This window comes from Cynocephalus volans, chromosome 11 (genome assembly GCF_027409185.1).
Source record: "Cynocephalus volans isolate mCynVol1 chromosome 11, mCynVol1.pri, whole genome shotgun sequence".
In the NCBI taxonomy this organism is placed as follows: domain Eukaryota; kingdom Metazoa; phylum Chordata; class Mammalia; order Dermoptera; family Cynocephalidae; genus Cynocephalus; species Cynocephalus volans.
Window position 1 is genome coordinate 28,932,378 of NC_084470.1, and position 25,526 is coordinate 28,957,903.

Sequence of the window (25,526 nt, forward strand, 5' to 3'; positions counted from 1 at the left end):
GTCCTAAAACCCCTAACAATCTTTTAGACAATCTAGACCTGTCTGGGTAATGCACAGGAAAAGCTCCCTACAGAACTCTAACCTCACACCAGAGAAGAACAAGCTGCTAAAGACAGAAACAAGAGGCATCTTTATTTTTCACCCAGCTGAGATGAGAGAAGGTAACAGCCAATCACCAGCAAATCACTACCTGAGAGCCTATTCACCTAAGGAGCTGCTGAGCCACCCCAACTACCTGTAGTACATCAACAACTAAAGGAAGTTACTTCTCTAGGACTGAAAGAAAACACATTTGGTTTGAGAGCTATTTGAAGAAACAAAGCTAACTGATACTCACCTTTTGCCCCCTTCCTTACTCTATTATTTAGCAAATAGCTGTTCTGGAGAGAATAATATTCCTCAAAAATACATAAGAATATGAAAGCATCCAGCACAGTACTAGAGCAAAAATATATGGAGCAGGGTAAAGTGAAAGAAATATAGTTGAAAGAAATTATCCCAAGAAACAGGAGGATGAATTTGTGAACTACTCTATATACCCACCTTCAGAGGAATTAAGTTTTGAAGAGATACTTCAAAGAAGAGTTATAAAAAAGAAGAAATAAGACAGTGCAAAGAGACTGTGCAAGCTAGCAGAGATCAGTGGGGGAAGGAAAACAAAACAATTGGAGAGAAAAGCCTAGAAACAACAATACACAGAATAAGCATGACTTAAAATAGTAGCTTCAGACTAAAACATCTGAAGCCAAAGCCAGCATGAGTCTTTAAAAACCTGTCAGACCATGTCATTCCACTCAGAACAAAATTCCACTGGTTTTCCATATCACAAAGGGGCAAAGCAAGTCTTTGCCATGACCTACAAAGCCACACATGATCTGGAGCCCTGCCACCTCTCTGCTTCATCTCCTACTGCTCTTTTCACTTGCCTCCAAACATGCTACCACCTCACAGAATTTATTCTTGCTGTTCTCTCAATTTCCTCCCAATATCTGCCTGTTCTGGGAAGCTGGCTCCCTTATTTCCTTCAGTTATCTGCTCAAATGTCATATTACCACTTAGTCCTTCCTGATACTACAATATAAAAAAACAACTGCCCCCCACCCCACATACTATTCTGTGGAGTGTACTAACATTAATAAAGTAAATGTATTTCACAGGGCCTAGCTTCCAAAGCCCTGTAGTTTCAGGTATAGCCTAACTTTTTAAAATTACACATAGAAACATTAAGCTTGCAAAAGACAGGAAACTTTCCCCAGGCTAAGGTCTCTGTTGTAGATAAAGAATTGTAACACAGCAAAATTGCTAGCTCCAAGGGCAGATATCCTTGGTGCAACTAAACCTATGACTGCTGCCATGACAATTATCTTACTGTTCTTTTTGTAACCACCTATGTTCCTTTTCTGTAACTTTCCGGCCTGGAGAATAAATACTCAGAGAAGACCCCAGTTCAATGTTAATTTTCTGAGGAGGAATGCCTCTCTTGAAGGTTTGTGGAAAATTAATCCCTTTGGGGCTTCTCACTGCTCATAAGAAATGGGCTTTGAGTAATCCTTTGTGTCTCCGTCACCCTGGGGGAGAGGTGACACTATTCCTTTAATTTTACATAGCAATTGTCACTACACTACTATCTCCCCCATTATTTTTTTTTAATTCATGCTTCCTCTTTTTAAAAATTTTTTAAAATTTTACTTCTCAATATACATTGTAGTTGATTTTCATGCCCCTTTACCCATTCCTCTCCACTTCCTCCCATCCCCCCACACATATCTGTTCACTTGACTTAAATAGTTCAAGGTATTTTTGTGGTTATTCTGTCTTATTCCCCCACCCCCCGCCCAACCCTTGAAAAATCTCTACGAAGAGAACTACAAACCACTGTTGAGAGAAATTAAAGAGGACACAAGAAGATGGAAAGATATCCCTTGCTCTTGGATTGGAAGAATTAACATTGTGAAAACGTCCATATTACCCAAAGTTATCTACAGATTCAATGCAATCCCCATCAAAATTCCAATGACATTTTTTTTCTGAGATGGAAAAAGCTATCCAGACATTTATATGGAACAAAAGACCATGCATAGCCAAAGCAATCCTGAGCAAAAGAAAAATTATCTCCCCCCATTAAAACATAAGCTCCACCTACTTTATTCACTGCTGTACCTCAAGCACCTAGAACAGTGCCTGATACACAGACATGCTCATCAAATTACTTGTTGAATGAATGTAGGATAGGCATAAGGAAATAACTTAAAACTAAATGAAAAAGACAATTATAATCAGAGAAAAGCTGATAAAGACAGATGAAGGAGATGCAACTTAGATATTATTAATATAAACACATATAAAGATTCAAATATTTAATGAAAGATATAAATGAAAAAAAAATCTAAATTTCAAAACTAAAAGTAAACATTCATATTATGTCCCAGTAAAAACAATCAATAGATTTAGCTTAGGATAGTTAGTACTGAATTTCAGGGATAAAGAATTGAATCCTACAGGCAGAAGAGGCAAATCACCATAGTGGTAGGTGTGCAGGATGGGGAGATGGACATGGTAAGCAGAGAACAGCTTGATCTAAGATCTTCACTCAATGCTAAAAGACACTGGAGCAACAGCTATAAAACAGAGAAAGAGCGTGACTCCAGAATTTTATAACTAGCCAATCTACCATTCAGTTAAAAAAAAAAAAAAAAAAAAAACTTAACAGTTTCAAATAAGTAAGACACCCAGGAACAGGACATCCAAAAGCTCTTACTGAAAATATTAAAACAAAAACTACTTGATGATGTGAAAAATGTGGCAATTATGATTTCAAAATAGAATATAAATTCATAATTCTTGACAATGAAAACACTTAAGAAACAGATTACAGAACATACAAATGCCCTTATTTCCTAATTTTTCTTTGCAAGAAGTTGGACACAATCAAAATCTGAATCATGTGATCTACAGAATGATCTCAACCTTTTCATATTCTTCATTTTTCATTTTAGAGAAATATATCTACAGAATATAAAAACCTTGCCATGGGGATCAAGATGGCTGATAGAAGCATCAAGTTCTGCTTCTGCCACAAAGAAATATTAAAACAACAGATAATCACACATGAAAGAGAATGGTCTAGGAGAGAACACTAAAATTCAGCAAAGAAGTAAAGAAGACTCCCAGAGGCATGGGGATGGCAGCATAGAAAGGGAAGTGAAGTCCCTCCAGGATCAGCTTGAAGCCAGCAGAAACTACCTACTATGGAAAAAGTTAAGCCAGAAATCCCAAGATGTCCACATTCCCACCACTGATGCCTGCAATCCTAGCTACAAGAGAGGCTCACAGGCCTTGCAGGCCATAGCCTATGCAACTGCATTATTCTAGAGAGGGAATTCACACTAAGTCCCCCTGTAACCCCCCAAGCTGACTCAGGGCAGAGCCACCACTAGAGTGTATCCTGCCCTGTGGCTAATGGCCCGGCATCTCCACATACCTGGAGCCCACCTACATCCCACCAATCCACCCAGAGGGCTGCAGTGTTGCAACACCAGCTGGATCCATTGAAGCAGCCTTGACCTAGGCACCTGAAACCACACAGTGCCTGGTATCCTGGGGAACAAGTAGTCCAGCACAGCAGGGAGACCACCCTCAAAACAAAGGAAGCCCAATGCAAAGCACTCTCCAGAGCCTGAAAGCTGACCTATTAGGGCCAGCGGCTGCCTGTCCCACTTCAGCAGAGTCCATGAGCACCTCTCCAAGGGGTAGAACGTCCCTCCAACTGCCCCAGCAACCCTGCCCAGTGGTGCCTACAACAGAAAAGCCTTCAAGCACCCCAGAGCTTCTCCCAGGGGACCAAAGTCCTGTACATTCCCCTGACAACTCCTCCCCCAAAACAAAAATTGGTGTTCTGAAAAGATAAACAAAAATGACAAACCATTAGCTAGACTAACTAAAAAAAAAAAAAAAAAAAAAAGAAGACCCAAATAAATAAAACCAGAAATGAAAAAGGACACTGTACAACTGATGCCACAGAAATACAAAGGATCATTAGAGACTATTATGAATCACATCGACAAATCAGGAAACCCAGAGGATATGGATAAATTCCTGGACACATATAACCTACTAAAACTAAACTAAGAAGAAAGAAGAAAACCTGAATAGACCAATAATGAGAATGAGATTGAGTCATTAACAAAAAGTCTTCCAACAAAGAAAAGTCCAGGACCAAATGGCTTCAATGCTGAATTCTAACAAACATTTAAGTAAAAACTAATATCAATTATTCTGAAATTATTCCAAAAAAATCAAAAAGGAGGGAATTCTTCTATACTCATTCTGCGAGGCCAGTATTAACCTGATACCAAAATCAGGCAACAACAAAGCAAAAAAAGAAAACTACCAGCCCATATCCCTGATGAACATAGATTGAAAACTCCTCAACAAATACTAGCAAAGTGAAGACATCAGCACATCAAAAAGATTATACACCACCATCAAGTGGGATTTATCCCAGGAATGCAAGGTTGGTTCAACATTCACAAATCAATAAATCACATCACATCAACAGAATGAATGACAAAAACCATATGATCATCTCAATAGATGCAGAAAAGCATTCAATAAAATTCAACATCCCTTCATGATAAAAATGCTCAACAAATTAGGTAGAGAAGGAGCATACTTCAACACAGTAAAAGTCATATATGACAAAACCACAGCAAACATCATACTGAGCAGGGAAAAGTTGAAAGCTTTTCCTCTAAGACCAGGAACAAGACAAGGATGCCCACTTTCACCACTCTTATTCAATATAGTACCAGAAATCCTAGCCAGAGAAATCTGGCAAAAGAAAGAAATACAGGGCATCCAAATGGGAAAAGAGAAAGTCAAACTGTCCCTCTTTGCAGATGACATCTTACATATAGAAAACACTAAAGATTCCACCAAAAAACTCTTAGAACTGATACATGCATTCTGTAAAGTTGTAGGATAAAAAAATCAACATACAAAAATCAGTAGCATTTCCATACACCAAGAACGAACTAGCTTTAAAAAAAAAATCAAGAAAGTACTCCTATTTACAATTCCTAAACATAATAAAGAATTTAAAGACCTCCACAATGAAAACTACAAAACACTGATGAAAGAGGACACAAAAAAAAGGAAAGATGTCCATGTTCATGGATTAGAAGAATACTGACAAAATGATCATACAACCCAAAGCAATCTATAGATTCAATGCAACCCCTATCAAAATACTAATGATGTTCTTCACAGAAGTAGAAAAAACAATCCTAAAATTCATATGAACCACAAAAGACCCTGAATAGCCAAAGCGATCCTTAGCAGAAAGAACAAAGCTGGAAGCATCAAAATCTCCAATTTCACAATATACTACAAAGCTATAGTAATCAAAACAGCATGATACTGGCATAAAAACAGACACATGGTTGAACATAACAGAGAACACAGAAACAAATCCATGTATCTACAGCCAACTGATTTTCCACAAAAGCGCCAAGAATATATGTTGCGGAAAGGACAGCCTCGTCAAAAAATGGTACTGGGAAAACTGGATATCCATAAGCAGAATGAAATTAGACTACTATCTCTCACCATATCCTAAAATCAACTCAAAATAGATTTGAGTTAAATGTAAGATCTGCACCCATAGCACTACTAGAAGAAAACATGGAAACACTTCAGGACACTGGACTAGGCAAAGATTTTTATGGAGAAGACTTCAAAAGCACAGGCAACAAAAGCAAAAATACACAAACGCAACTAAATCAAAATAAAAAGCTTCTCCACAGAAAAAGAAACAATCAACAGAGTAAAGAGGCAACCTGAAGAACGGCAGAAAATATTTGCAAACTATTCACCTGACATGGGATTAATATCCAGAATACACAAGGAACTCAAACAACTCAACAGCAGAAAAACAAATCCAATTAAAAAAAAGTGGACAAATGACTTGAACAGACATTTCTCAAAAGAAGACACAGAAATGGCCAACAGATATATGAAAAAATGCTTAACATCAGTAATCACCAGGGAAATGCAAATCAAAACCACAATGAGATATTATCTCATGCCAGTAAGAAGGGCTATCATCAAAAAGGCAAAACATAACAAATGCTAGCAAGGGTGCAGACAAAAGGAATATACACTGTTGGTCGGAATGGAAATTAGTACAGACATTATGGAAAACAGTACAGAGGTTACTCAAAAAACTACAAATAGAACTACTATATGATCCAACAATCTCACTACTGCATACTTATCCAAAGGAAAGGAAATCTGTATACAGAAAAGATATCTGCATACTCATGTTTACTGCAGTACTATTCATGATAGCCAAGATATGGAATCATCCTAGGTGTCCAAAAATGGGTGAATGGATAAAGACAATGTGGTATACATACACAATGGAATACTGCTCAGCCATAAGAAAGAATGAAATCCTGTAATTTCTGGCAACATGGATGAGCCTGGAAGACATTATGTCAAGTGAAATAAGCCAGGCACAGAAAGATAAATACTGCATGTCCTTATTCATATACGGGAACTAAAAAAGTTGACCTCATAGAAGTAGAGAGTAGGATTTCGGTTATTAGAGGCTGGGGATGGTGATGGTCAGCAATAGGAAGAAGTTGGTTAACAGACACAGACTTATAACTAAATAGGAAGAAAAAGTTCCAGTGTTCTACAGTAGTGTTATACAATAGTGCCAGGTACCTTTAACAATTTATGACGTATTTCCAAATGGCTAGAAGAGAGGAGTTCAAATGTTTTCAACACAAAGAAATGATAAATGTTTGTGGTGATGAATATGCTAATTACCTTGATTTGAACATTACATATTCTATACATGTATCAAAATATCACTTTGTACCCCATAAATATGTACAATTTTATGTGTCAACTAAAAAATTAAAAAATAAAATAGAAAACACCTTGCCATGGATATCAAAGTAGCTTTTGAGAGTTCCAGTCAAGATGGCAGAATAGACGGTCCTCAGTGTCACTCTCTCCCACAAATCAACCAATTTACAACTACAAAAATGTAACATCAGCCAAGCTGGGGCCGCTGGAGCTCAGGGGAAGAGGAGGAGAGGCCTACAGAGTTCATGAAGGTGGGAGAAACCATGATGAGAGAAAGAAAAAACTGTTCTGAGCATTTTGGGCTGCGGTGCTTTAAGACTCCAGCTGCTGAGTGCATGGAGCAGGAGCTGGCAGAAGCCACAGCTGTGCCCTTGAGATGGAGTTACTTAGAGGCAGCAGGTGAGAAGAGAGCTGTGCTGGCCCCCAGAACAGCAAGACCACTAATAGGGTTCCTGTGGACATGCGCAGGAGCGAGGAACCAGAACAGCTGTAAAAAGGGAGCCATTCAGAGGCTGGTGAGTCATTGCAAGTGACTGGTGCAGGGCCCATTCCATGGGATGTATTTGGAGCACAGGTGGTGGGGGAGACAGGCCCACTGGGAGAACACTGGGACACAGCAAGGACAGCTGATTTGCCCCCCAATCAGCACAAGACCACACAGAGGAGACTGGTTGGGAATGCAGAATTGCATGGGGTGCAGTTTGATGAAAAACTTCAAGCTCGGATCAGAGTTTCTACACAACCCAGGTGCATCGGGTCTCTGGAGAGCTGGAAGTACCTATGAGGTCAACCATTAAACCCTGAGCTGCACAAAAAGCCTTCCCTAGGGAAACAGCAGCAAAATAGCAATTTAGCTAAACCACAGAGCTCAAATACTGGTTCCCACAGGAAGTACCCCTTTTTAAGAAGTAAGCAAAGGACAAAAAATTAGTTCCAGCCCAGGCACAACACCAGCACCTTGGGGCCCGCCAGGGGACATGAGGCATGGAGCTGAGGATCGGACCCCACTCCCACATCCAGGCATATCGCCAGAGCCTCAGGGCCCGCCTGGGGACTCGAGGCATGGAAAACGGGACTGGACCCCCCCCCCCACAACCAGGCACACCACGCAAGTGCCTCAGGGCCTGCCTGCAGACCTGAGGGATGGAGAAGGAGACTGGACCCCCTCCCACAACCAGGCACACTGTGCCAGCACCTTGGTGCCTGCCTGGTGATCCAAGGTATGGAACTGGGGAACAGATCCCCCCCCCCCCCCAACCAGGCACATCACCAGTGCCTCAGCGCCCTGCCCAGGGACCCGAGGCATGGAGAAGGGGACCGGATTCCCCCCCCCCACACAACCTGGTACACTGTGCCAGCACCTCCGGGCCTGCCTGGGGAACCGAGGCATGGAGCTGAGAACCAGACACTCCCCACAACCAGGCACAGCGCCAGCACCAAGAAGCATGCCAAAAACATCACCTCTGTGTGGATGGCCCACCACAGCCACCACAACCATGGCTGCTATGAAAGTGCCTAGATGCCACAAACCACGCAGATAGTCTGCCAGCCACTGGAGTTCATTGACACAAGGAGAGTCACCAGCAGAGATAAAGAAAAGAAGAGGATGTCTCTCTCCACAAAGCCCATTTCAGTGTGACAGAAGAAGCATCTGCTCTATGATAATATTGGGAGACCTGACCACACCTCTCAGCACTGGACAGATCATCTAGGCAACAAATCAACAGAGTAACCACTGAGTTACCAGAGTAACTCTTTCAGAAGGAGAGAAGAAATCTATGGTAATTAGAAGGGGGAGGGAGATGGGGAGAGATTGGACAAGGGGCATAAAGAATAATTATGATTTGTAACAATATATATGCTAGTAATATTGATTTGATCAACATATCTCAATGTTGAACCCCCAAAGTATGTATAATCAATTCTGATTCAATAAAAATTAAAACAAAAACAGCAGCTTTTAACTATAAATATTCTTGTTATAGAAATTGACTTTATAGCATGTTCTTTATTGACTTTATAGCATGCAAGATCTAAATGGAGGTTATTTCACATTGCTTAATTTATTTATTTAAGATTACACCAGTTTAAGTTAACCTAATTACTATTATAATGTATTGCTAGTAATTAACATGAAGTATATGAGCAATCTACCACAAACTATCCTACACTAAGTTGTCATTACTAACTACAAACAAATTAGCCTAATTTTGCTGCCTATTTTTCTTGCCACATATTTTGTTCTCTTCTTTACCCAGTGAATTTATCAGGTCAAACACATAGTTTCAATTCTAATTTATAAATCAACTTCTTAAAAATTCATTGTAAGGCTATTTTGATGGACCCACAATTTTAAATCAGGGGTATGGATAACAGTGAGTCTAACTCTGGTCTCAGCAACGATGGCATGCAAACCAATTTAAGCAGAGCCCATGAAGCATCTCTATAAAAACTTATGAGTCTATATATACTGTTTGAAGACTACTCAGCTGGTATCTATTCTGAACGAAAATCTGGATATGATTAGTCTTTTATTATAGTGCTATGCTAGAAATCTACTTCCAATACATAACTTAAAATTCATCAGTTAGCTTATACTTGTTAACTTCTAAAATGTGTAGCATATCTGCTATAAAACTGTTCCAATCAACTTTCAATTTAAAGAGTTAATGGGAATTTTAAATTGATATACGATAAATGAACTGAAGAAATATATACCAGACCAAAATTCCTCTGGTTCATTCTGGTTCAGGTTTCAACATCTCTTCTGGTTCCTTCCTCAAATATATGAAGGTGTATTTTTATAAAAGGCCATGGCAATTATCCTCTATAGTGTCAACTTTAAAATTAGGTACACATCCTGATTACTACTTATCTTCTTACTTATTAGAGAGTTCTGTTATCCATAAATTACACGAACCTTTACTATTTGCTCAGCTTCTGAGGGCCCTGTTCAGCAAGGTACTTATATAGAGATTTAAAGGCTCTTTCCTGATTCTAGAATTTGTTAAATAAGAATACACTGTTCCATCTTTAAAAAGTATATATTTTCTTTCAAATTTTGTCTTTCAAGATTGTGAAAATAAACTACTTTTCATCTTGCCCCCATAGGTAAGTCACTCCCTCCTCTTTATCATTTCAGAATGTGACTGGATTTCAAAATTGGTAGGAGAGAATTTTTAAGGAAGCATATGTAAAAGTCATAGGAAAGATAATTCCTGACATCAAGCAATTTGTTTATTTGGTAGAACCAAAAAAGTTAAGAAAAAAAGAGAAAGACTGCTTAAAAAATTATAGCCATAATTTTGAGTAACTGTTATATGTCAGGTACTTTTCTAGGTAACTTAATTATATTGTCTCATTTGTTTCTCCAAGCCTATAAAATTTATATTATTCCCGTTTTTCAGATGAGGAAGTTGAGGCTCAGAGATTAAATAAGTTCCCAAAGATCACAGAGGTAGGGCCAAGATTTGTACCCAAATCTGTTTGACTGAAGAGCCTGTGCCCTTTACACTATCTGTAGTGCTTTTCATGGCAACACAAAGCCTGGTTTATTTATTTTTTCATCTGTAACTAGAAAACTATGGTTCTAGTTTAATAGAAATCTAGCCTGGGATTGTACTACAGCTCATTTTACTCCAAACCCAAGTAAAGTTTTTATTTATTTCATTTTCTTAAATTAGAGCATAACTGGTAAGTCTGAAGAGAAACAAAGCCTAAGGAAGAACCTGAATTGCGTCCATAGGAAAGAAAGCAAATGATTTGTTTCCCGATTCGCTTCAACCCTACACTAAACCCTGTTCCCACCTCTCCCATTTTCACTTTTGTTAAGGATTTGGGAAACTAGGACCAAAATCTGAACAAATTTCTGAAAGGGAGACAGAGCCTAAATTTACACTGCTATAATCATAGTTTCATTCAGCAAGTATTCACTCACAGCCTGTTTGTTCAGCACCATTCTAGGAACTGTGAATAAATACGCTAGGTAGGCAAAGTAGACCAAATCCCTGCCTTTGTGGAGTTTACACTCTAGTGGGGAGAGAATGACAGTAAACAAGTATAATTTCAAAAGGAGGTAAGACAATAATAAGTATGAGGAAAAATGAACACAGGAGAAGGGGACTGGGTGGTGGTGGTGTTGATATTTGAGCAAAGACATGAAAAAGGTGAGGGAGTAAGTCATGTGGTTATCTGAGAAAAGACAGTTTGAGGCTAAAAGGAAACAGCAGTGCAAAGACCCAGAAGCAGGAGGTAGCCAGTGGACTTAGAGCAGAGCAAACAAAAACGACAGTATCAGAAATTAAAGAAGAAATCTGGAGTCGGGGGATGACGTACAGCCTTGTAAAAACTTAATTTTTTTATTTTGAGAACTGTGAGTAACTAAATGCATTTAGAACTTTATTTTTCCTATGAAAAACAGCTACATGAGCTACACTACCTTATAAAAATGATAAAATATTAAAAGTATTTTTCAAAGAAAAGTTGAAATAGCTTTTTAACCATGTACCATGGTTAATTTTATACATGATTCTTATTTGAATTACTCAAAAGAAACTAAGCATTCTCTCAAATGCTTATTTCAAAGCTGATATCTGATACTATCATACTCATGAGGCTCACCTGACTATCATACTTACAAAGACCGTGAAGTAAAACTTCTACAATAACTTAAAATCCCTGTTGCAAACAGTCACTTTTTAAAAAAAGGGATCAAGTCAACTTTGAGCATTTGAAAAGTGTCTCCAAGGTCTAAATATTAAAGACGGGGGAAAAACCCCTCCATGTTGAAACATATACAATAATGTTTATGACAAAATGAAAATAGACTTCTGTGTTAAAAGGAAAAAAAATGCAGTAGTAGGATTCTTACCCAGAGTCCTAGACATTTAACTGTCTGACTGTCCTGTATCTTGCATAGCTACTTCTTAAGATTAAAAAAAACTGTTTCTTAGACAATGTTTGTAAAGAATATTCCATATATAAACCAGTGTCCCATTCAACTCATATTATTGAGAAAGATGCCTCAATTAAAACGAAAAAAGGATTTTTTCTTAAACCTCCTCACTTCTTCGTCTAGTAAATTTCAGCTGAAAACTAGTGAGCTAGCATCCATAGAGGAATAGACGTCTTCAAGGAACTGTGTCAGAGATGAAGCTATTCATAAAGAAACCAACAGAATGTTAGCTGGGTCCATGTTTAACCATATTTAATTCTACACAATCATGAAATTTGTTATAAAAACCAGATTTAAAATTTTTTTATAAATTTGTAATGGCAAATTCTAGTTGGGCTACTATATTTAATAGGATCTTCAAACAAAATTTCTCTCTTTCAGCCTTCCTTCCCCCAAAATATCAAATAATACTTCTCCAATTTCATTAAGCATATATCTGTACAATCTGGCAACACAAGCTCAATTCAACTACATGAATCCTGTCCCAATAAATATCATTACGATAATCTGGCTATAATAAACATATTTCTAAGTGCTGTTTGAATGCTTGTTTTAGGACTATAGGCAGTCTGACCACAATAGAAGCTATTCTATAAGAGAAAGTTCTAGCATTACTTCCTATCGTAAAGATTTAAATAGTTTATAAGAAATGAAAAAATAAAGTACAATTTCCTGAAAAGCATTTTATGCGCCCTCAAATAGAATTAGATAAAAGCCATTTAAAGACAGAAATCTTGCTGGCATTGCTTTCAAAATAATCTACAGACTATTTCTTACCACCTCCTCCACTGCTGCACTTGGTCTGAGCCACTAACACCTCCCACTTGGAAAATTGCAACCATTTCCTAATAACTCAAGTGAGTTATTCCTATATATACTCTAAATACTCTATATATGCTATCCCATCCCCTTCATCCTGATCTTTTAAATCTTTCCATAGCACTTATCTTTTAACATACTGTAAAATTTACTCCTATTTATCACCTATTTTTCCTTATCAGAGTATAAGCCCCACGGGGCAACAATCTTTGTTTTGTTCTTTAATGTACTCTAAACACACAGAACAGAATATGTGATCAGTATTTGTAGAATAATTAAATCAATAAGCTTCAGATTACGAAACAAATATGAAAAGCCAGGTAATGCAGTAAATAGACAATTACATGTAAGAAAAATTAATTATGACATAAACAGATGTAATGTGCTTTTATTACACAGAGGTTACTATACCAGATAAAATAAGCAGTTCAATGATTTCTGCATCTCCAAGATAGGCAGCAGCGTGCAAAGGGGTTCTCTTTTCATTGTCCTGTGATGAGGAAAGGTGGGACATAAGTTTTAAAATAAGGTTAATTCCAATGTAGTTTAAATGAAGAAAAACCATCATTAACTACTAACTTATTACTTCCACAATTCTAGTCTAGTCTGCAAGTCCCATTAATAAAACATAGGGTGTTTCCTTGCTAGGAGAAGAACAGCCTAAAAAATTTTTTCCTGGCCTTAAAATAGTGGTATAAAGTGCAACAAAGAATAAAAATTAAAATCTATGATGACAAAGAGATAGCTTCTTAGACTTTCTTTGAATAAAGATGCCTATGCTGCTGATATACATAGGCAAATTTCTACTAATTCATACTACTCTTTTTTCTGCCAATATATTTCCACAACTTTAAACAGGTTAGAACTGCTGACCTAATTAAATAAAACAAACCTTAAGAAACCAAAAGATGTGCTTATCAAAATGTTTCCACAAGAGTATCGATAGTGGCAAAAAGAAAAATTACCTCTAGGGATTCAAAATTATCCTTTAAAACAATCTTAAGGTTTTCCTTAACGGTCCTGCCAATTTTGCTTCCAGCTCCAAAATATATTCATGTCTGTTTTAATACAAAAAACATATATTCCTCCAAATCTTCCTCTAGGAAGAGAAGCTACATTTAATACATGGCTTCGGGGCCGAGCCCGTGGCGCACTCGGGAGAGTGCGGCGCTGGGAGCGCAGCGACGCTACTGCTGCGGGTTCGGATCCTACATAGGAATGGCCGGTGCACTCACTGGCTGAGTGCCGGTCACGAAAAAGACAAAAAAAAAAAAAAAAAAAAAAACATGGCTTCGTGGACCCTCTCCCCGCAAAGAGTGCTCTCCAGTACGAGAAGCAAGGCCTTAGGATAACATCACATTCAGGGATTTTTAATTCATACTTACACCCTACATAAAGTTACAATAGAATATTGTTGACTTGGCTGCATTTGAAAAAACTATTCATTCAGAAATACTTATTTTGAAATTTATATCCAATGCCTTTGAAGAAAGCTTGTGACAGATTGTCACTTGTTTTCCACTACGTTTCTCCCCTTTGTCCACAGGAATAAAGTTTTAGCAGATCAATTAGCCACCTAGCAAGAGGGTACATTCCTAGCCTCCCATGAAGCTATGTTACTGACCAGCGGTATGTCATTGAAAGTTAATAGACACAACTTCCAGGTCATTTTCAAATTAAAAGACAACAACCCTGGAGCTGGACTAATACTTCCCACAGGATGGAAGGCAGATGTGAAACTGAGTCAGCACTGATCATGCAGATTTAGGCCAATATCCCAGAAGACCGTCAAGCAACAAGATCCTGAATGATTTTACAGAACAAAGTTGCCCCACCAGCTTGGATCACTGACGTCCAGACTATTCAGAGAAATAAAGTTTTTCCTTAAAATAGATACTGTATTCTGGGGGTATTCATCATATTTGAATACCATTACAGCTTTCAAGATTTAAAAAAATAAACATTTTACTTCATTTTGCAATAATTTTCTAGTTTAGGAATCCCTCAAGTACTGTAAGAAAAGAAGAGCTTGGCCACCGAAAATAAATTAGAAAACAAAACAAAACAAAACAAAAAATACTGCTAGGCAAAAGAAGGGTTAAATATCTATAGGCAATCCAAAAAAGGCTTAGATGTAGTATATAAAAGTATTTATAAAAATGTATGTATATAATTATCACTGGCTTACTCACACACTTCTTCCTATAAGTTTAATATATTTGTGATATTGGTTTTGTCCTAACAATAACAACACTTCAATAAAGCAAGATTGTTATAGTGCTATTAATGTTAAATTGTTTAGTAAGCTAAGAGTTCTCATCTCTCTAAAGACAATTAATTTCCAGAAGACCATATTTTTTATTCCAATATATACCCCCAGGAAACAGAATGCTCTGCACAGAAATTACTCAAAAAATAGTTATTAAAAAACACTAACAAAGAACCACTATAATATCAGGATTTATCCAAAGCTGAGTCCTAATGTAGTCAGTCACTTAAAAACAAGGATTCTTTGCCTAGGCTTTTCAGTGTTACTTATTAACACAATAAACTTCCTGAAGCTTTTAAATACAATCCGACCTACTCAGACTGAGAAATTTATCTATTGCACAGGATAAACCACACACATAGCACAATGACACAGAAAATGAATCATTTGTGTGTGAGAAATGTCTGGAATTCTATGACTCAATGCATCAAATCATATTAATATATTTTATGACAGATTTTCCCTCTACAAATCAAATTGAAGAAAACCGGTAAACAAAACTGGTTAATTTTCAACAAAAAAATTTATACATCATATCTTACTTTACTACAGTTAAACACTGAAAATTAGGCAATAAAATATTTAAGATTCCCTTCAGCAAAATTTATTAAAATGAAAAAAATGACTATCCTCATGTCATTTGTGTATACTCAAAATGACTATACAGAGTAATTCTATTTCAAGGAATTTTTTAAAGATGAAGATATTCCTACACGTGGGCAGTTAAAATGGTTAAGTATATTTATTGAATCATTACAGGGGGCAAAATGCTGGAAACAATTTAAATGTCCACCAAATGGTTACCTAAAATGATGGAACATAAGAAGCTCTTAATCAACCTTTATTTAACTGATTTACATGACTAACCAATATTCTCAGTTTCCTGAGCAAAATTAATGACGACTTGGGCACATTATTTTGACTTGTTGTCTACCACTAATAAGCCCACAAATTTTTGCTCTCATGACTGGATGTATGTTTATTAAAGGTAAGGTGTGCTTGTTACCACAACTGTTTGTGCTAATTGTATCTGCTACCTTAACTATATGATTCATTTAAATACCATTTAAAATGAGGAAATAGGAGTGAAAAAGCAAGTTGTTTCTATGATAACTTGGTTGAATACTATGGAAAGATTTAATAAAGGCAAGCTACCAAAAAAAAAACCCCTGCTATTTAATTGGGTGCAGATGAGATCACTGAAACACTAAAGCAAACGGTAAACAAAAATCTTAGGGGTTTTGCTCTGAGACTGTTTTTTAAAGATCTAATTTCTCACTTTAAGAAACTCAAAACGGAAGTTACAGATAATGAATTGTGAATATGGCCTATCCAAGGAAGAGGACACTGAACCCATCAGTGGACTCCACATTGTCTATGAAAATTCCTCGGCCCAATTTAAAAAAATAAACTATCACACTGAAATGCTTAAAGATCACTTTTATGATTCCCAACTACCACTTATGAACATATCAGATGAGAGGTCTTCTAGTTGTACATCCATACAATGAAATACTACACTTCCAACTTAATATAAGGAGTAGACCTCAGTGTTCCTTACCAATGAAACAATCTCTAAAGCACAGTGTTAAATGACAAATACAAGCTCAGAGCCACTGTGAAAAGATTACACAGACACTTAGGCTTGAACACGCATAAAATATATCAGGAAGAATACACTCAAGAAACAAATACAGTGATTGCCTCTGGGGAAGAAAGCTGGTTAACTAGGGTTTGAAGAGTGAGAAAGAGTTATTTTTCACAATTTGTGGTCTTCTGTACTGTTTGGAATTCTTACCATGTACGTGTTTCAAAAAGTAAAAACAAGAAAAAAATTTAAAATAACCTATTCCAATCAATCAAGAAGCATTTTAATAAAAATCCTAAAAACAATTTCCCATACCAGGCATTTTATTAGTACCGGGTGCCCATTTAAAAAAAAAAAAAGAAGTTTCTTTGTAAGTTAGTTTATTTTAGAAACCATTATATCTTAATGCAGTTTTCCAAAATAATTCCAACTGGAATAATAGACCCATAGCACATTCAAATAAGTTTTCAAATTCACTCCATCACATAAGTTGGAGTAAATATATTTTCCTTACAGCTCTTACATAAGTGCTATGAAAAGATAGTTTGTGAATATGATTAGGACTACAAAATGTGATTGTGGACCCTCCCCAAATAAAAACAAACAAAAAATAGCTTTAGCTCTTATGAACAATTATCCTGAAAAACAGAAGATGAAACACATTAGAAGGGCTAAAAGAGACCAATGATTGCTAACCAATGTTGGGCTGGAGCATTACCAAAGAGCTACACAAGTGGTTGAACCATGAAGAAGAGTTTCTATATTTTGAACATGCTGGTGGTTATACAAATCTATCTACACATGTGACAAAATGTCATAGAGTTATATACAAAGACATTACCACCATTACCACAAACATACAACCTTCCCCCCAAATGAGTGCTTACTAAAACTGCTGAAATCCAAGTAAGGTCTGTAGTCTAATTAGTTGTATTGTGCCAATATCAATTTCCTGGTTTTAATAATGCACTAGAAGATGTCATCATTGAAGGAAACTCATTGATAGAAACATGGGACCACTCTACCATTTCTGCAATTCCTGGTGTCTCAATAATTTCTTCAAAATAAGTTTTAAAAAAAGTGTTCAGAAACACTCTGAAATATACTTTAGTTTATACATTGTATTACAATGAACTCTGGAAGCAAGCTAGAAAACACTAGGAAAGGTTAGACAACCTAGAGAATGAGCCTGTGAGGAAAAAGAAGATATATGGTGGATTCCAAGCACAGGAAAGGGAATGGGTTAGATCTAAGAAGTGCCTTAAATCAAATCTGCAACTAAGACTAAACTTGTACATTGTCAACATTTTCTGTGGAATTTCTAACTTAAAGCAGATTTCAAAGTCAAGTTGGAATAAGAGGAAACCTATAAGGGAGGGTAATAGGGAAGGGAAAAGTTAGAAATGATAAAGTAAAAGAAAGTGAGACAGACTATTTGTACAAGGTGAAATACTTAAAAGTGACTTAGAGAATTCATCCACTTACATAAATTCAACCACAGCTTTTATAGCAATGACTCAATTCTATAACTCTGCCTTTCTCCAAGTCTTGAAAGTGTTCATGTACATTAGCTATAACTCTTCAGGAAGAGTAGCAATAACAGCAGTCACAACAACAAACACTAGTGCTTATTTTATGCTAGGACTCTAATACTTTATGCTTAGGACAGCTTTAAGCACTTTACCGCATAGGGTTAAGTATGTGAATATATTTACTTATTTTATGGATAAGCTTACTTATAAACCTAGGCTATACGGTATAGCCTATTGCTCCTAAGCTACAAACCTGCACAGCGTGTTACTGTATTGAATACTATAGGCAACTTTAACACAACGGTATTTTTGTATCTAAACATACCTAAACACAGAAAAAGGTGCAGTAAAAATATGGTATAAAAGGTTTTTTTCAAAAATGGTACACCTGTAGAGGGCATTTACAATGAATAGAGCTTGCAGGACTGGAAATTGCTCTCAGTGAGTCACGAGTGAGTGCTGAGTGAATGTGAAGATCTAAGACATTACTGTACACTTAGGCTACACTAAATTCATTAAAAAAAAATAATTGTACTATGACGTTACAATGGCTATGACATCACTAGGTGACAGGAACTTTTCCGCTCCATTATAATCCTATGGACCACCATCTTATATACAATCCATCATTGACAGAAATGTCATTATGCAGCACAATACTATAATTTTTTCTTTCCCTTCTCTACCTTCCCCATTTACACTTTAATGGTCACTCTCCTTCTTGCTCCTATCGTTTTACTTTTATTTACTCCTATAGCTATCAGCCTAAAACTTCCCTGATGAATATTTGCACAATTATCTTTCAGTGCTCAGCTTCTGGTCCACAGAATTCATCTCGAACTGCCTAGGACTACTTATCAGACCCACTCTTCTCTACCCCCTTATAAAATAAGCTATGACTGCCGATCTATATTCACGATCATACACTCAGGGAAGCCCCATGATGACCTCAGCCTTGGGGATATAGCTCTGTAGGATATTGGTGGATATCTGTAACTGCTTCAAACAAAAGAACTCCGGCGTACTGTGGTACAGAAATGATGCTTCGTACTCTTACAGCTATTTGGGAGACTCTTTAGATTGTGTTTTTAATTAATTTCACTTTTTAAGTTCACTATTACCCTTCTAGAACTTTACCTCTCATTCTCAAATCACATTAGCTATCCAATTGGTTTAGCTTCCAGCATATTAAACTTAGAAGACAATTTCACTTTCATCATATTCTTTGCCACTCTCAATCACTTTTATTGGCTGTCATCACCATCACCAATCACCTCCATTCTACCTCCTTAACCTGATATTCAAAAGCCACTAAACTATATAAGGAACCACAACAATCTCCATTAATAGGATACACAGCACATTTTCATCTTTACACACATTCCCTTGGCCAGAATGTCTTTCCCCTACCCAAATCTCCTCTACTCTTCAAGACCCAGCTCCATTTCTACTTCCTTCACAAAGTCTTCAGGGCCATGTCAATCCACTGAGATCTCTCTATCCTATGCTTTTATTACATTATTATCTGCACCATATAGGTGGCATACTTGTTACTGCTCAATTTCAGATTTATGTCATGGCTTCATAATAAGGTAATAAGTATCTAGAGAAAGCAAACTGTCTATATCCATACAACTGCTGGCTTAAAGTTACATACCTTGTAGGTACTAGCGAGGCTAAATTAAAATGTTAGTGAACACTTGCCATGAATCAGTGATATTCTAATATGTTGTATGTTGTAGAAGACTTTTCTACTGATTTGGGGGTATGAGAATAAAATTCTAGAACTGCCTCTGACATACAACTGTACATAAATGAATTAAAAACCAGTTCCAAGATGTATGCAGTGATTCTTTTTCCCCAAGGAATACTGTGAAAACCTCTGTGGAAACTTAAAGTTTCAGATTAGAATATGAAAAATCATTAGCATTTAGCAGAGCAATATAAACTTTAAATAAAAGTTAAACTGTCTACATTTCTATTATCATCCTTAATTGAACATGTATATATTAGATAGCATTACTGGGTGTGAATGGCAGAAATCTAACTTGAACCAGTTTAGGTAAAACGGACTTACTGGAAGGACAGTGGAGTTGACACGAAACAACTAAAATTTAGGAAAGCAATGGGTATGGCTGGGTCACAAGAACAGCTGGAATCTAACATTCAGGACTCTTTTGTCTCCATATCTTCTCCATGCATTAGTTTCTTTTTTTTATCTTCACCAAGCACAACATATTTCCTCACAGTAGGAAACAAAACCATCATTGCTCCTGAGATTTACTCTTAGAACTTCAGCAGCACAAAGAGAAGTCTCTTAACTCCAGCATCCCAGAAGAGTATTCTGATTGGCTCAATTTGGTATTCAAATTTGCTCATCAGTTTGATGCTTATTTGTGTACCAATCAGCTGAGAGTAAGGAAAGATTAACATGTTCCCATAGTAATTATGGAGAAAAGGGAGAGCTTCACAGAAAAGGTGGGCAACCCTACAGATCTTTATTATGTGCTAGGCACTACATAAACCACTTTGCAAAATTATTGTGTAATTTATAGTGTGTGTTATTCCTAAAGATGAAGAAACTGCCTCCAAATCTCATGGCTCTTGACCAAAATACTACACTAAAAACTAATCAATGAAATGTAAACCATCAGTTCAGTTCCTAATTATTCAAAGCTTAACGGCTTGTGAATTCCATTAGGAATCTTGAAAGCAACAAAATTGCTGCATGTGAATTGCTCAGCCATTTGGGCTGGTGGCTATGGTTTCCCACACTTAAGGAAGCTGAAACCTAGCTTATTGCTTCTAAACATACAAGGGAACTCTTACTAGCTTATAAATTATGCACACATCAATATTCTACAGGAAGTTCTTCAGGCTGCAGGGAATGATACTAGAGGGTAAAACAGAACTTCAAATATGAAGAAAACAATTAAAATGATAAATATCTGGGTAAATAGAATATGTCATTCTTAAAAACTTTAAAAAATATGTATGACTGTTGAAAGCAAAAAAATTTAACACTATTTGGAAAGAAGTTCAATATACTATATTATATATACTACATGGCAACTATAATATAAAGCAGGGAGAATAATGGTTTTTGTCTTTTTATAAACTTGAAATGGTAAAATACTAACTACAAGTAGACTGTGAAAAGATACATCTTTAACTGTATATGTTACAATCTTGGACTGTGTATATTATAATCCCTAGATCAGATATTAAGAAAATAATAAGCAGATACATAGTCAAAATGCTAATAATTAACTCAAATATAATACAAAATATATCTGAAAAATTCAAAAGAAGGAAAGGGGGACTAGGAACAAAAATTAGAAGGGACAAACCACCCAAGTAATAAAATAGTAGACCTAAGTGCAGCCATATTAATAAATACATTAAATGTAAAAGATCTACACACACTAATTAAAAGACAGAGACTGTCATTTTGGACACAAAACCAAGACCTAACAATACACTATCTACATGAAACCATTTAAAATATAATGATATAGCTACATCAAAAATCAAAAAGAGGCAAAAAGATATATAATGCAAACACTAGCAAAAAGAAAGCTAAAGTGGCTATATTAATAATTACAGAGTAGAATCCAGAACCAGGAAAATTACCAGTGATAAAGAAGGAAATTATGTAATGGTAAAATGGTCAATTCACCAAAAAGACATGAGAACTCTAATGTGTATGCACTTAATTACAAAGCTTATTAGTATATGCAAACAAAAACTAATAGAAAAGAAGTGAGAGAGAGAATCCACATCATAAGCAGAGACTTCATCACTCTTCTCCCAGTCACTGACAAAATAAGTAGACAGAAAAGCCAGTAAAGATACAGATGAACTGAACAACATTATCAATCAACTGGACCTAATTGACATTTATAAAACACTACTTTTAACAAAAGAATACACATTATCTTCAATAGCACTTAAAACATTCATCAGATAAATCATAATCTGAGCGAAAAACCAAACCTTAACACATTAAAATGAATTAAAATCATACAAAGTATGTCCTCTGACCATAACAATTAAATTGGAAATCAATAATAGATACTGAAAAGTCCCTAAGTATTCAAAAATCAAAATAGATACTTTAGTAGTAAAGTAGAATAAGAGTAGAAAACTACTTCTAAATAACCCATGTAAAGAGAAAACACTGGAAAAATATTTTGAAGAAAATGAAAAACAAAAAGTTGTGGGATGAAGTTAAAGTGGTACATAAAGGGACAATTTACCTATTAAATGCTTGTATCAGAAAAGAAGGTCTCAAATCAATAAACTTAAGTTTTCACTTAAGAAACTAGAAAAAGAGTAAAATAACTACCAAGCAAGCGAAAGGATGGAAATGATAAAGATACAAAGAGAAATCAATGAAGGTGAAAACTGAAAAACAATGGAGAAAATTAATGAATCCAAAAGCTTGTTCTTCAAAAAAAAAAAAAGATAATGACCTAAGAAAACAGAACCAGTATCAGGAATGAAAGGGGGTTATCAGTAAAAATCCCAAATACACAAAAAATTAAGAGATATTATGAACAATTCTATGCATATAAATTCATCTATTTGGATAAAAAGACCAATTCATTAAAAGACACAAAAATTACTCAAGGAAGAAAATAGATAACCTGAATAGTTTTACAGCTATCAAAGAAACTGTATTAATACAATTGAATCTCCAACAAAGAAAACTCCAAACCCAGACAGTTTCAATTGCAAATTCTACCGAACATTTAAGGATGAAATAATACAATTTGCACATCTTCCAGAAAGCAGAAAGGAAGGGACCACTTCTACTTCATGAAGCCAACATTATTATCCTGATACCAATATGAGACCAAGATATTACAAGAAAACTACAGACTAGTAGTATCTCCCATCAACAAAGACATAAATATCCTCAGCTAAATGTTAGAAAATTATACTCAGCAATATACAAAAAAAATAACATATAACTATCTGGGGTTTATTCTGGGATCATAAGTTTCATTCAGCTAGAATCAACTAAGGTAATTCAACATATTAACAGAGTAAATAAGAAAAAAAATTATATAATCACCACATTTAACAAAACATCTGTTCATCATTTAAAAAAACTCTCAGTAGACTAAGAATAGATGGAAGTTCTTTAACCTGATAAGAGGTATTTACAAAAACCTACAGTTGGCATGGCTGTTTACTAGTGAAAGACAATGCTTTCCTTCTATGCTCATGAATGAGGCAAGGATGTCTACTCTCACTACTATTTAAGACCTACTCAGTAAAATAAGAAAAAAGACAGACATGCCCAGAATAGAGTCCAGAAATCAACCCACACAAGTATGATCAACTGACATTTGACTAAAGTACAAAGGCAATTCAATGTAGAAATAATCTTTTCAACAAATGGTCCTGGATATCCACATGTCAAAAAATAAACCTCTATCCATATCTAACACCAAATATAAATATTAACTCAAAAGGGATCACAGACCTAACTACCAAATCTAAAATTATAAAACTTTTAGAAAATAGGAGAAAATTGTGGATAGGAAAGAGTGTTCTTAGATATAACACCAAAAGCACAATCCATGAAGATGATAAATTAAACATAATAAAACTTTTGCTCTGAGGAAGACAGTGAAGAGGAAAAGATAAAGCACACACTGGGAGAAAACATTTGCAAATCACATATTTGACAGAGAACTTGAATTCAAAATATATAAAAAACTCAAAACTCGAAAATAAGAAAACAAACCAACAAAATATGGCCAGTTAAATTGTACTGGAACAATCTGGCACCCACCTGGAAAAGAAAAACAAAACTAAAAAACAAACCCTAAACCACTACCTCACATTATATGCATAATTTAACTGCAAGTATATCATAAAGCTAAATGTAAACGGTAAAATGTTAAAAGTTCTCAGATATGAATATGGGATATTATCTTTATGTCTCAAGTTAGGGAAAGACTTCTTAAACAAGATATCAAAAGCATTGACTATACAGGAAAACACTGAAAAAATCAGACTATATTGAAATTAAGACCTCATGTTCAATGACACCATGAAGAGTTTTGAAAAGGCAAGTGGAAATGGGAGAAGACACGCACAACACATATAGCTCAAAAAGGGCTCATATATCCAGATTATACGAGAACTGCTGCAAATTAATGAGACAACTCAAAAGAAAAATGCAAAAGAGATTTAGTAGGCACTTCATAAAAAATACTGGCCATACACGCATCTAATAAACATATAAAAAGGTGCTTGAGGGGCCGACCCTGTGGCGCACTCGGGAGCGCAGCAACGCTCCCGCCGCGGGTTCGGATCCTATATAGGAATGGCCGGTGCGCTCACTGGCTGAGTGCCGGTCATGAAAAAGACAAAAAAAAAAAAAAAGCAAACTGAACAAATAATGACACACCACTATGTAAGAAGAAAAAAAGTTTTCTTCCCTCTACTCACCCACTACTCAATACTTCTGATACCAGATTAGTGTGGGTTGTTTCCTCACACAAAAAGCAATTTTCCAGCAGAAATCAGCTGGTTGTCCTCTAATTCCATTCAATTCTGATACTATCTACCTGAAGATACTGTCAGATCCCACAGAGTGAGGGCTCAGTCCCACAAGACTAAGACCCCCTCCACCCCACTTCAGATGCTAGTCACAAGTAGGAGGTTGTAACCTATACTTCTGACCAAGCAGGTATTGGTTCACAGAACTCAGTGAAACACATTACTTATGTTTAATGGTTTATTAACAAGGGATATAATAAAAGATATAGATGAACAGCCATACTGAAAAGATGCATAGGGCAAGGTATGGAAAAAGGGGTGTGGAACTTCCATGACCTCTCTGGCACCCTCCAGGCACCTCCCCGTGTTCAGCTATCTGTAGCTCTCAAAGCCCGGTCCCTTAAGGCTCTTATAGAGGCTTCATTACTTAGGCATGATTGATTACATCATTGACCACTGGTGATCAACTCACCTCTAGCCCTCTTTCCTCTCCAAAGGCTGGGGAGCGGGGTTTAAAGTACCAGCCCTCTAATCATGTCCTTGCCTTTCAGGTGTTCAGCCCCCGTCCTGAAGCTATCTAGGAGCCCCTCAGCCACCAGTAATATTATTAACTATAAAAGACACTTATCACCCCAGAGATTCCAAGGGTTTTAGGAGCTATATGCCAGGAAATGGGATGAAGACCAAATAAACATTTCACAATATCACACACTATATACTCCAAAAACCAAGGATGTGGACCAACAAGAATTCTCATACAGTGCTCACAGAAGTGTAAATTGTATCATAGTATAACATTATCAAGTAAAGCTGAATAAATGTGCTGCCTATATGCCAAGTATATATACCCTATATATAGAAATGCATGCTTATGTGTAACAGAACACAAACACCTGAGCGATTCGTAATAGACAAAGATTGGAAACAACCCAACTAGCCACCAGCAACAGAATGGACAAACTGTGTTGT

General features: G+C 36.3%; 1 protein-coding gene across 5 annotated transcripts in view; it reads right to left on the reverse strand.

The window, feature by feature from the left end:
* ANKRD28 (ankyrin repeat domain 28) overlaps window positions 1–25,526 on the reverse strand; it is a 184,417-nt gene that overhangs the window by 75,769 nt on the left and 83,122 nt on the right. For all 5 annotated transcript variants that reach the window (XM_063113784.1, XM_063113785.1, XM_063113787.1 and 2 more), the window contains one exon: window positions 13,061–13,139. In XM_063113784.1, the coding sequence (XP_062969854.1) occupies window positions 13,061–13,139 (79 nt within the window). The remainder of the gene's footprint in view (window positions 1–13,060; window positions 13,140–25,526) is intronic.